Raw genomic sequence first — 14,181 nt, 5'->3', positions numbered from 1 at the left:
ACTCGAACCATGGTTGACTAAATGGGAGTCCAGCGACGTAGCCATTACGCTAACTGCTGGTCCCAATTATTGTTATTATTTGTAATTTGCTGTAGGGCACAGTGCTCCCTGGAAAGAGAGAGAAAGTGAGAGAGAGGGAAAGTGAGATAGCAAGCTGCCAGGTCTGGACTCAAACTGTGGTCGGTCTTGTGAAAATCTAGAGCCACTTAACCACCACGCCACCTGCTGACCCCCATGTACAATTCCTACAGAATTTTAAATATAGGATTTTTGATTTAACAAATACTGGTAATGGAAAGGTCTTTTACCAGTCACAGTATTTTTCTCTGAATTTAACTGTAAGATAATATTTTATGTGTAAATTATACACTTGAGGACTTCATTTAAAACTTGTTTTATGAATATCAAATTGATTGGATTTTATATTATTTCATAGAAAAGCAGTTTGGTGTCTATTCCAGTTGTCTTATTAGCTTTTTTATCATAGTTATTGGTGTTGGTAAGAAATTAAGTCCTGGGACCAGCAGTGAGCATAATGGCTATGTCACTGAACTCCCATGTAGTTGGCCATGGTTCAAGTCCCAGCCCTGGTGGCTTAAACTCATGCCAGGCACATGTGCATGCGTGCCCAAGATCCTGAGAAGAGAATGGAGGAAAAGGGATTGCAGCGTGGCCAATCTCCACTGGGTGGGGGGATTTCTCTCTTTCTGTCTCTCTGTCTCTCTCTCTGAGGAGCGCATGCACCCTAAAGCAAAAACCTCTCCCCCAAAAAAAGAAAAGAAAAGAAATTAAGTCCTTGGCTCAGTTTTGTTTTAGAGAGATTTTTGCTATAGGGCACGTGTGCTTGCCAGAGAAACAGAAACATAGAAAGTAAGAAATCACCCCCCAGGGGAGATGGCCATGCTGCTATCCCTTCTCCTCCATTCTCCTCTCAAGATTTTGGGCACACACATACATGTGCTCAGCATGAGTTTTAAGTTGCCAGGTCTGGGACTTGAACCACAGTCGACTATGTAGGAGTCCAGCAGCATAATCATTATGCCATCTGCTGGTCTCCTTAGCTATTATCTTAGTGTGTTATTATATTGCTAACAGAAATACGTAAGACTGGGTGACTTATAAAGAAGTAGAAGTAGAGGTTTATATTTTCATGATTCTGGTTATGTGGAAGGTCCAAAGACATCAGAGAATGGTAAAAGACAGAACTCTGAGTAGAATGGAATGTGGTCTATATCCATGTGGCTACTGTCTGCCTCATTTCCTTTCCTTATAAACACACCATGACTCAATCATGCCTCCCACCCCCAGCCCTGTCTATCCTATCACTAATCTCTTCCCAGGTGCCCATCTTTTAACATCATGATTGGATCAAATTTTTACTCTCCCAACTTATTACTATGGTTCAACACATGAATTTGGGTGAGACATACTCAAACTATAGCAGCTCTTAAATATTTTTTAATTTAACACTATTTGTGATCTATTCACCTAATATTAAAATAATATTCAGCAACTATTTTAAAATATAATAGTGAGTTGTAGTAAATTGATACATACAGAATGTTGAAGAGTAATATATTTTCTTATAGGCAGAACTTCTAGATGCTGCTGCTGGCATTCATGTACGATTCAGATTAGGTGGAGTAAGTATGGATGAATTTTTAAATTGTAGTTTTAAAGCACCTTTATATGAAATTTAAAAGATGTAATTTTTAAAAAACATAAACCATGTTTGTATTTACATTACAATGATCCTTTGAATGTTTCCATTCACAGGTTAATTTTCCACCTGATATATATTATAAAATCTTTACTCACAGACATATTGAAGATCTGTGTGCTAACAGCCCTAAAGATTATACGAAACTTGCAGCAAAACATACATCTCATAATAAAAGTGATCATCTTCCAGAAGAGGATCGTAGTGGCTGGTATCATCGTATAGAAAACAATGGTTGGAGGCCTGTTTCTGATAGAGTAAGAGCAGAGAAATATTAATACTTTTAATCTTGCAAATTTAGAAAACCATTTATCTTTTTGAAGATTAATTTTAAAACAATAAACCATGGTAATTTAATCAATGAAATTTGCATAAGTTAACCACTTTGAGGTTGCTAATAATACTTCAAAGCATAGCAATTTATCTTTTCTTACATTTATTTCTACTTTTAATAATCTGCTTAATCAAGGCCATCGTTATATACTCTCTGGTAGTTAGCAGATTTTATACTTACTCTATAGATTGTCAAATTGTGCTATGTTGAATACATTAGATATGCAGAGTAAAAATGATCAAGGCATGAATTCATTCATTCATTTAACAAACTTTATTGTGTGTTATTCATGTGTCAGACATTTTTCTAGATGCTGGGCATATGGTGGTAAAAAAGACAGTCTTTCCCCTCACGTAGTTTGCCTTTTATTTAGGGAATCAGTCAAGTAAACAGTATTTCAGTACAGCACAGTAAATATGAAAGTGGTTTAATAGATACAAATGCATAGTGTTGTCTGGGGTAGGAAACTCCTTGTTATCTGGTGTGTGTGTGGTGAGGGAGGAGGGATGAATTGGAAGTGGGGAAATAGGCAACCATTTAGGAGAAACTGTCATAGAGAGAGGATACCATGAAGTCTTAGGACATAATGGAGAAACTTTGGTTTTCCTATGGGGTACATGTACTCCTTGAAGATTAGAGTCATCAGAGCATTGGCACTAAGTCTAAGTCAGGTCTATTCATATGAGATGAGACATTCTTCATACGTCTATTCATTTATTCATTCAACAAATACTATGAAGTACCTTAATGTACTGGTCCTTTGTCAGTCTTTCTGCAGCATGTGCTTCTGAAGGTTCAATGTACTATTCACCCATCACTTAATTAGAAGTACTTTAAAAGGATCTATCCTTGCCTCTGTTTCTATCTTGGCATATTCCTACAGGACACACAGAAGCTCTTACCTATATTCAGTCAACATCACAATCAATATTCAACATTTTGTGTATTTATTTTTACATCTCAATAGTTTTGGATACCTACTGATGATGTAGTGGTGGAATCCAAAAAGGAAATAGAATTCCATTTCTCTAAACTGAAGAGAAGGCAAGATATGGAAAAGAAAAGAAAAATTAGAAAAATAGAATGGATGAGGCAAATGTAAGTTGATGAAATACTTAGACATACTAAAGAAGTAAGTATTTTTGGAAAAAAGCAAATTTGGAAGGCCACTCCATAGTGTAGTGGGTTAAACCCTGTGCATAGTAATATGCTGTATGCACATGGCCAACCATGGTTCAAATTCCAGTTCCAGTGGGGGAGAGGAGGGTACAAGAGGTGGCAAAGTGGTTGAGGCACTGTACTTCCACATGGTTGATCACAGTTTGAATCCCAGACATGGCAGTTTGAAACAAGCCAGGCACGTGTGCATGTGTGCCTAAAATCCCAAGAAGAGAATGGAGAAGGGATTGTGGTGGGGCCATCCTTCCTGGTGGTGTGATGAGCACGCACATCCTATAGCAAAAATCTCTCAAAAAAAAGAAAAAAAGAAAAAGAAAATCATGCTGGGCATGTGTGTCTGCATGCCCCCAAATCCTGACCAGATGGAGAAATGAAGGAAGACAGATTGTAGCATGACCAATCCACATTGAGGGTACTTTCAGTCTCTCTCGCTTTTTCTCTCTCTCTGGCAAGTACATGTACCCTTTGAATAGAACAAAAACAGATTTGGAGGACTTACATTATCTGATTGCAAGACTTATTTTATAGCTACTGTAATCTTGACATTGTGGTATTGGTGTAGTGATAGACAAATAGAGGCCAGCAGGTGACATGGATGTTAAGGTGGCTGGATCTCACATTTACAACAGCCTGTTTGAGCCCTGGATTCAGAGGCTTGAAAACAGGCCAGCACGTGTGTGTGTGTGTGTGTGTGTGTGTGTGCTGAAAATCCCAAGAGGAGAATGGAGAAGGGACTGTAGCACGTGGCCACCCCCCAGGTGGTGATTTCTCACTCCTTCCCTCTCCCCACCCCTGGCTCTGTCTAGCAAGCACATGCACCCTATAGCACACTAAAAAAAAAAAAAAAAAAAAAAGATAGATAAATAGATCAATAGAATAGAATATAGAGCGGAGAGCTAGGCCCTCATGTATATTGGGAATTGATGTTCAACAAATGTACCTGGGCATTTAATTGGGAAAAGACAGTCTTTTCAACTAATTTGGCATTCAAATGCAGGACAATGAACCTTGACTCTTATCTTATACAGTATATAAAATTACCCCAAAAGAGATCATAGATCAGGACCAGCCCCTTAGCACAGCACTGTGGATCCCATGAGGCTGACTGTGGTTTAAACTGGCTTCAGAAATGTGTGCATGTGAGAGGTGTCTGCACATGCCCCACATCCTACTGGAAGAAGAAATGTAGGATAAGGGATTGCAGTGTGACTGCACCCTGCTAGGAGTACACTTTCTCTCTCATCCCCATCTCTTGTCCTCATTCCCCCTCTTTTTCCCTTCTCTCTCCTGCCGCTCCTCCTCTCTTTTCTGTCTTTCCCCTTTCTTCCTCCCTCCCTTTGGTGAGCACACATGCCTTCTGGCAATGAAAGGAGAGATAGAGAGATCATAGATCTAAATATAAGAGCAAAAGTGGGACGAGCAGATAGTGTCATGATTAGGTCGCTGGATACCCATGTAGTCAACCGCAATTCGAGTTCCAGACCTGGAAGCTTAAAAACTCAGATTGGGAAGAGAAGAGATAGAAAATGGCCATCCCCCTTGGATGGTAATTTCTCATTTTGGAACCGGCAGGTTGTGTGGTGGTTAACAGTGCTGGAATCCAACATGGCAGACTGTGGTTCGAGTCCCAGACCTGGTGGTTTGCTTTCTCACTTTCCTTCTCTCTCTCTTGCTCTGTCCCTCTCTGGTCAACTTAAAATAAGTAAATAAAGAAAGTTAAATAATAATTAAAAAAAAAAACAAAAAAAAACCCCTCAGGCCAGACGTGTGTGTGTGTGTGTGTGTGTGTGTGTGTGTGTGTGCACGCACCCAAAATCCTGAGAGGAAACTGGCAGGGATAGAAGTGTGCCCATCCTCTCGGGGGGAGGGGGGGGTGGCGATCTTTCATTTTCTGTCTGTCTCTCCAGCCAGCACACACACCCTATAAAAAAAAGAAAAACTCTCTTAAAAAAATATAAAGTAAAAATAAAATTTTATAAAAATATAAAAGTAACTAAAGGATGAAGTTTTAGTGATCTTGGTTCTGACAAGATTTTAAAAATAGGACACAGAAGGTATGAACCATGAAAGAAAATAAATTAGGAGTTAGCAGGTGGCACAGTGGTTAAGGCACTAGACTTCCACATGGTCATTCGTGGTTTGAGTCCTTGACCCAGTGGCTTGAAACTCACAGCCGGGCATTTTTGGCTCTCTTGGCGGTTGGCAAGAATAAGCACCTTACCCAAGGTGGCAAGAAGTGAGCCAACAAGAAAGTGGTTCATCCATTTTCTAAAAAAGATTGGTATAATGTGAAAGCACCTGCTATGTTCAACATAAAGAAATATTGGGAAAAAAACTAGTCACCAGGACTCAAGGAACCAAAATTGCATCTGATGGCCTTAAGAGCTGTGTGTTTGAAGTGAGCCTTGCAGATCTGCAGAGAGATGAAGTTGCATTTAGAAGATTCAAGTTAATTGCTGAGGATGTTCAGGGCAATACTGCCTGACTAACTTCCATGGCATGAATCTTACCTGGGACCAAATGTGTTCCATGGTCAAAAAATGACAGACCATGATTAAAGCTCACGTCGATGCCAAGACTACTGATGGTTATTTGCTTCGTCTCTTCTGTATTGGGTAAAAACACAACAATCAGATATGGAAGACCTCTTATGCCAAGTATCAGCAGGCCTGCCAAATCCAAAAGATGATGGAATGACCCAGGAGGTGCAGACAAATGACTTGAAAGAAATGATCAATAAACTGATTCCAGACAGCATTGGAAAAGACATCAAAATGACTTCTCAGTCCACCTATCCTCACCATGATGTCTTCATCAGAAAAGTAAAAATGCTGAAGAAGCCCAAGTTTGAACTGGGAAAACTCATGGAGTTTCACAGTGAAGGTAGTAGCTCTGGAAAAGCTACTAGGGATGAGACAGGTGCCAAAGTTGAATGAGTTGATGGATATGAATCACCAGTTCAAGAATCTCTTTAAAGTTTAGACTTTTAATAGTGACAAAAAAAAATCCTATTTGTCACACTTACACTCACACAAAAGAAACTCACACTGGGCATGTGTGTATGCACATCCCAAATCCTAAGAGTAGAATGGAGGAGAAGGGATTGTGGCGTGGCCATACCCCTAGGGGGTGATTTCTTGCTTTTCTGTTTCTGTGTCATTGGCAAGTGTATGCACCCTATAGCAAAAATAATTTTTTAAAAAATTACCAAATCGTAGCTCATTAAAATGAAAAACTTTCCCTCTATGAATTATGTTACAAAAAATAAAAATGTAAACCACAGCTGGGGATGTAACATTTATACAATACATGTATAATAAAAGACTTCATCTAGAGTATGTAAAAGAAAAAATAACTCACAAAATTCAATGATAGATCTAGCAGGTGGTATAGTGGTTAAAGTTCTGGACTCCCACATGGCCGTCTGAGGTTTGAGTTTCGGACCTGGTGGCATTGGTTTCTCTCTCACTGTCTTTCTCTGGTGAACATATATGCCCTATAGAAAATTAAATAATGATAATTATAATAATAATAAAATTAAATAAGTAATTTTTAAAGGTCTCAATGATAAGGAGACAGTCTAATTTAAAAATAGCCAAAAAATTTGAACAAACATTCCATCAGTGAAGATACATGAATAGCATATTAGCACAGCTCAACTAATGTCTAACAACTGTAGTCATCAGGCAAGTGCAAACTAAAATAATAATGAGATATACCACTATATACCCACTAGAATGTTCAAAATATTCAATAACCTGCCATCCCAGTTGTTGGCAAGGATATGGAACAAATGCAAACTATTGTAGTAAATCCACTTTGGGCAACAGTTTGGCCATTTCTTTTACAAGTTAACGAATCTCTTATTCAACTCAGCCATTCCACCCCAAGATGCTTATTCAAGAGAGAAAAAATACTCAAAATTTATGTTCACAGAAAGACTGCATATGGATGTTTTCTGTAGGTTTATTTGTAATTGCCAGAACCAGAAACGGCACAACAGGTGAGTGGATAAACAAATTGTGGTGTATCAAAATAAAGGCATACTACTCAGCAGTACAAAGGAATGAACTATTGATACACATAAAAACATGAATGAATCTCAGAGTAATGGTGCCTAAGGAAAGAAATCGGTTTTAAAAAAAAGTATATATATTTGCTATAGTTTGAATGTCCTCCCAAAATTCGTATGTTGGGACTTCATTGTATTTTAAAAATTTTAAGTGAAAATTTGATACCTTCATGGTGTTCCAGGGTGGCCTTTGGTTGTGAAAAGTCATTAGGGCAGGGTCACCATGAATGAGTTCTGGTGTGTACATAGGGGAAAGGAAATGAAGCAGGCAGAAGCCATGTGTATATAGACCATGTCCTGCTCCGATAAAAGTTCTGCCTTCCACCATTTTGTGATGTCTTTGGAATTTTCAGTTACCAGAATCATGAGCTTTACAAATAAACTTCTACCTTTATAATTCATCCAGTCTCAGATGTTCTTGCAAGCCACAAGGTAATGGGCTAAGTCAATATTGTATGGTACTATTTACATAAAAATTTTAGAAGAAACAAATCTATTGAGTAGAATGACACAAACAGATCAATAGTTGTCTGAAAATGGGAGGGAAGAAAGAAAAGAATTATAAAGCTTTTCACCAAGATGGTGCTGAAAGCGAAGAAGGAAGCTCCTGCCCCTCCCAAAGCTGAAGCTAAAGTGAAGGCTTTGAAGGCCAAGAAGGCAGTGCTGAAAGGCATCCACAGCCACAAAAACAAAGATCAGTACATCACCCACTTTCCAGAGACTCTCCTGCTGCGGAGGCAGCCTAAATATCCTTGTAAGAGCGCCCCCAAGAGAAACAACCTTGACTACTATGCCATCATCAAGTTCCCCCGACAACCGAGTCTGCCATAAAGAAGATAAAAGACAACATAGTTGTATTGTTCATTGTGGACGTCAAGGCAAACAAGCACCAGATCAAACAGGCTGTGAAGAAGCTGTATGGTATTAATGGGGGCAAGGTCAACTCTCTAATCAGGCCTGATGGAGAGAAGAAGGTGTATGTGCGACTGGCTCCCGATTATGATGCTTTGGATGTTGCCAACAAAATTGGGATAATCTAAAGCAATCCAGCTGGCTAATTCTAGACACACATTTTTCCACCAAAAAAAAAAAAAAAAAATTATAAAGAGGCACAAGGAAACTTTGGTGGTGTTAGTTACATTCATTTCTCCATTGTAGTGATGAATTCATAGATTGTATACATATGTCAGAATTGCAAAGTATATAATTTAAATATTTGTAGTTTATTGTACATCAATTATACTTCCATAAACTTGTATACATTTTTAAAATGAACATGTTTAGACAATGAAAAGATCTTCATGGCAGCTTTGAAGTAATCCTTATCTTTTATGGGGTGAGTTGAGGGCAACCCAAGGTCCAGTTGCAAAAATTACAGGAATAGTGTTTCCAATACAAAGAAATGCTCAGTCCTGCCAAGTCTTTTGCACTAAGATAAGGGCACTAGGAGGGAAGAAGAACTCTGAGCCCTGTCATGAGGACTTGGGACAGACATAGATAATGGTAAGACTCTCCAAACACCCTTGCCTGTGAAGGGAACATTTGCTCCCTTTATTTATTTATTTTGAGAGGTTTTTGCTATAGGGCACATGCGCTCATCAAGACAGAGACAGACAGAAAGCGAAAAATCACCCCCCAGGGGGGATGGCCAAGCCGCAATCCCTTCTCCTTCATTCTCCTCTCGGGATCTTGGGCATGCACGCACACGCACCTGGCATGAGTTTAAGCCACCAGGTCCAGGACTCAAACCATGGTCGACTACAAGGGAGTTCAGCGACATAGCCATTACGCTAACTGCTGGTCCTGCTAACCTGTTTTTTTTCATCTTTATTTATACCACTTAACTATATTTGTGACTAATTTTTTAAAAATTCAAAACATAAGAATTAAATTGTAAGAAAATGATTAGAACTTTCTTGAAAACCAGGTACAGCCATGCATTATATGACATTTCAGTGAACAGTGGACCACATATACAAGTGGTCTAAGATTATAATGGAACTAGAACATTTCTATTCCTTGGTGACAGTGTAACTTTTGTAATGCTAGAGCACAGTGTTTATGAGAATACTTGTGTACACAAACCTACTGCTGACAGTCATATGAAAGTATACCTAATAAAATTATAAACAGTAATACTTGATACTAAAGAACTATGTTACCAGATAATGTATTTACTATTCTATACTTATTATTTCCTTGTGTACTCCTTTTAGTTATTAAAAAAAGTTTAAAACAGTATGCCGTGTTAAACCAGCAGCCTCATATATCTTGTGTAAGGCTTACTGTTTTCTCTTGATTGCATCATTTTCTGTAGTGTTTGATTCAATTTTGTGTTTTGTTCATTATGGCCCTCCCAGTAGGACAAGATGTGGAGGTGAATTTCAGTGATACTGATAATCTTGACCCTGTACAAGCCTAAACTAATGAATGTGATTGTGTCTTAGGTTTTAACAAAAGAAGTTTACAAAGTAAAAACAAATAAGTAAATAACTTTAAAAATAGAAAAAAAAACAATGATAGAATAAGGATTAAAGAAAATAGGGAGATGGAGCCTACATGTTCAACTACATGGCTTGACCAAGCCTGGTGGCTTGAAAAACATACTGGGCGTGTGTGTGTGTGTGTGTGTGCAGGCCCAAAATTCTTGTAGGATCAAGAAATAGAAGAAAAGGATTGTGGCATGACTTCACCCCACTGGAATGTTCTCTTTCTCTCTCTTTTTCTCTTTGGTGAGCACATGTACCCTCTGGCAATAGAAAATGTTTATAAAAGAAAGCTGAAGGAGGAAAAAACACTTTTTATATCTGTACAATGTGTTGTGTTTAAAGCTAAGTGTTATTACAAAAGAGTCAAAAAGTTGAAAGAGGGTCAGCCCTGTAGCCTAGTGGTTGGAGGAACTGGATCCCAAATGACTAACTACGGTTTGAGCGCTAGCCCTGACAGCTTGCAAAAGATGTTGGGCCCATGTGCATGCATGCCTCAAATCCTAGTAGGATAGAGAAATGGAGAGGAGTTTGCAGTGTGACCATGCCCCACTGGGGAATGCTCTCTCCTTCTCTCTGGCAAGCGTATGCACTCTGTGGCAGTTAAAAAATTATTTTTAAATGAATAGTTTATAAAGTAAAAAGATAGAGTAAGCTAAGATTATTGAAGAATGGAAATGATTTTCTTTATAAATGTGTTTAAATGTCTACTGTGTGGGGCCAACAGGTGGCATGGTGCTTGAGGCACTGGTCTCCCATGTGGGCAACTGTGGTTGGAGTCCTGTACCTGCTGGTTTGGTTTCTCACTTTCTCTCTCCCTGGTTATTATAACAATACATAAAATTAAATAAATAATTCTAAAAAAACAAAAGTCCATAGTACACCCAGCTGTGTTGGCACAGAACTTTTAAGTCTCAATTTCTTCATCCTTAAAAATGATATAAAAGTAGTTGTCACAAGTAGCTGTGCCTTTTTAAAGAGAATTAAACAAAATAATGTATGAAAAGTATCTGGCACAAATAAGATGTTAATATCTGTCTCCCTTTTACCTCTTCTCTCTCTTTCCTTCTTGTGCTTTCCTTTCCTCTGAGTATGTACCATAGCCTCATGACCATCAAAGTTAACTCTTCCAGGATTTATTTCTTCACTTATAAAGTGAATGGGCTAGTTACTTGGTTTTTAAGATCCTTTGTACTCTATAATTATATAGTTCAGAGACTTAGTAACTTAGTTTTAGTTGTTTTTTTTTTTTTTTTTTTAAATCATAAAGTGTAACTTATTGAGAGGTAGTTTTTTTTTTTTTTTTGGAGAGGTTTTCACTATAGGGTACATGCGCTCACCAGACAGAGACATAGAGACAGAAAGCAAGAAATCACCCCCCAGGGGAGATGGTCATGCTGCAATCCCTTCTCCATTCTCCTTTCAGGATCTTGGGCACACATGCACATGCACCGGGCATGAGTTTTAAGCCACTGGGTCCAGCACGTGAACCATGGTCGACTACGTGGGAGTCCAGCAACCTAGCCATTATGCTAACTGCTGATTCCCAAGAGAAGTAGTTTTGAAGTAAGGCCCCTCTAGTTAGCGTGGTTGATTAAGTTTCTTTGTCTCTCAAAACATCCCATCACATAGACCTTGATTTATTTCATTTATTTTTTTAAAGATTTATTTCATTTAATTTATTATTATCATCTTTAGTTTGTTGTAGGGCATGCATACTCACCAGGAAGAGACAGAGAGAGAAAGAAAGTGAGAAAGCAAGCTACCAAGTCCAGGACCTGAACTGCAATTGGCCATGTGGGAGTCTAGTACCTCAACCAGCATGCCACTGCTGGCACCTAGTTCTTGATTTAAATGGATTTGAGTTATATAGGATAGAGACTAGATTAAAATATGTAAATAGTTTTAGCATGTAAATAGCAACAATACATATCAACTGCATCTATGTATAATCACTCATTCCAAATGATTTATGTCTGTCTGCTTTTCCTCCATGTAGGTACTATGCAGGAAGCCTGGAGGCTAAGGCAACACATTATGAAACTGTAGGTTTAATTCACACAGCAACTAAAGGGCTAATAAGAGCTATTGAAGATGGTGGGATAGATTCCGTGATGGAATGGGAAGTGGACGAAGTGCTTAACTGGACAAATACACTGAACTTCGATGAGTAAGTATATTGGTATTCTTAGGGAACAAGATATTTTTTCTCCTAGTGTTTTTTATTCTTATGTTGAATCTTAGGGCCACAAACATAATTTTTTAAAGAACTGGGTATTACTTACATCTAGAAAGAAAAAAGATGAAAGATAAAACCAGATTAAAGTGACTCAAAAGTAAAAAACACAAAATGAAATTTAGTTGTTCTTTATTTTCAGATTTTATTCTTATGCCTTAGTGTAACTCTCCTTTTCTTCTTACTTTGGGAATTAGAAACAAGGGTAAGAAATGCTATAATACGAAGAATTTCTTTAATCTGTGTTCCCTAATTTTTCTGTGTGAGATAGTGAATAGTTACCATTTCTCAGTGATCCACTATGAACCTTGAAAACCTTTTTTTTTAAGGTTTTTGCCATACGGCCCATGCACTCACTGGGGAGAGAGATAGGGAGAGAGACACAGACAGTAAAGGAGAAAGTGAGAAGGCATCCCCCAGGGGGGATGGCCACACTGCAATCCCTTCTTCTCCTGGGATCTTGAGCATGCACACATATGAGCCTGGCATGAGTTTTAAGCTGCTGGATCTGTGACTTGAACTGCTGTCAACAACATGGGAGTATAACAGGATAAGCACTATACCATCTGCTGGCCTGAAAAACATTTTTAAGGATAAAAAACATTTGGGGCCAGGGACCAGCAGTTAGCATAATGGCTATGTCGCTGTACTCCCATGTAGTCAACCGCTGTTTAAGTCCCAGACCTGGTGGCTTAAACTCATGCCAGGCATATGTGCGTGTGTGCCCAAGATCCTGAGGAGAGAATGGAGGAGAAGGGATTGCAGAATGGCCATGCCCCTGGGGGGTGATTATCTCACTTTCTGTCTCTCTCTGTCTTTCTGGCAAGCGCACGTGCCCTATAGCAAAAACCTCTCCAAAAAAAGAAAACAAAATTTGAGCCCATCTGTTAGCGTAATGGCTATGTCGCTGAATTCCCATGTAGTCGACTGCGGTTTGAGTCCCGGACCGGGGGGCTTAAACTCACGATTGGCGCGTGTGTGGGTGTATGCCCAAGAATCCTGAGAGGAGAATGGAGGAGAAGAGATTGTGGCATGGCCATCCTCCCTGGGGGGTGATTTCTCACTTCTGGCGAGCACACGTGCCCTATAGCAAAAACCTCTCCAAAAAAAAGAAAAGGATAAAAAATATTTTTAGCCATTAGGGACATGTGATCAAAACCATAGTAAGATACCATTTCATACATGCTAGGATGGGTATAATAAAAAGACAGAAGGCAGTTAAGTCTCAGTAAGAATATGGAGAACTTGAAACCCTAGTATGCTGCTAGTTGGAGTGTGCAATAGCACAGCCACTTTAGAAACGCTCAGGCATTGGGGCCAGCAGATGGTGTAGTAGTAGTAGTCAAGGTGTTGAACTCCCACGTGGACAATTGCAGTTCGAGTTCCTAATCCAATGGCTTGAAAATCATGCCAGGTGCATGTGTATGTGTGCCCAAAATCCTGAGAAGAGACTTGAGAAGAAGGGATTGTGGCATAGCCATCCCCCTTTGGAGGTGATTTCTGATTTTCCCTCTCTCTGTGTCTCTCTAGCAAGTGTATGCACCCTATGGCAAAAACCTTTAAAAAAAAAAAAAAGAAAAAAGAAAAGAGAAACAATTTAGCAGTTCTTCAATTGGTGATACATAAAGTTGTCATGTACTCTAGAAATTCTACTCCTAGATATATACCCAAGAGAAATGAAAATACTTGTCTACACAAAAACTTATATATTAATATTCATGGAAGCATTATTCATAATTACAAAGTAGAAATAACTGAAATGTCCAACAGCTGATAAATGGATAAATAAAATATGCTATGTCTATAAAGTAGAATATTATTTGGCATTAAAATTAGATGAATTTTGGGACCGGCTTCATAGCCTAGTGATTAAGGAAGCCAGATCCCACATGGCCAACCACAGTTCAAATCCTGGCCCTAGGGACCAGCAGTTAGCATAACGGCTATGTTGCTGGACGCCCACGTAGTCGGCTGCGGTTCAAGTCCTGGATCCGGTGGCTTAAACTCGCACCAGGCGCGTGTGTGTGCGTGCCCAAGATCCCGAGAAGAGAATGGAGGAGAAGGGATTGCAGTGTGACCATCCCCCCTGGAGGGTGATTTCTTGCTTTCTGTCTCTCTGTCTCTGTCTGTCTGGTGAGTGCACGCACCCTATAG

The 14,181-nt window shown here is 39.1% G+C and overlaps 1 protein-coding gene across 3 annotated transcripts in view; it reads left to right on the top strand.

The window, feature by feature from the left end:
* CUNH11orf65 (chromosome unknown C11orf65 homolog) overlaps positions 1-14,181 on the top strand; it is a 27,626-nt gene that overhangs the window by 12,100 nt on the left and 1,345 nt on the right. For 2 of the 3 annotated variants that reach the window (XM_006150958.3, XM_006150957.3), the window contains 4 exons: positions 1,590-1,643; positions 1,777-1,977; positions 3,022-3,152; positions 11,791-11,961. In XM_006150958.3, coding sequence (XP_006151020.1) covers positions 1,590-1,643; positions 1,777-1,977; positions 3,022-3,152; positions 11,791-11,961 — 557 coding nt within the window. The remainder of the gene's footprint in view (positions 1-1,589; positions 1,644-1,776; positions 1,978-3,021; positions 3,153-11,790; positions 11,962-14,181) is intronic. The other variant, XM_006150959.3, reaches the window with a different exon arrangement.

This window comes from Tupaia chinensis, unplaced genomic scaffold, assembly GCF_000334495.1.
Source record: "Tupaia chinensis unplaced genomic scaffold, TupChi_1.0 Scaffold000311_2, whole genome shotgun sequence".
NCBI classification, from domain to species: domain Eukaryota; kingdom Metazoa; phylum Chordata; class Mammalia; order Scandentia; family Tupaiidae; genus Tupaia; species Tupaia belangeri.
This window is presented reverse-complemented; position numbering and strand designations above follow the sequence as displayed.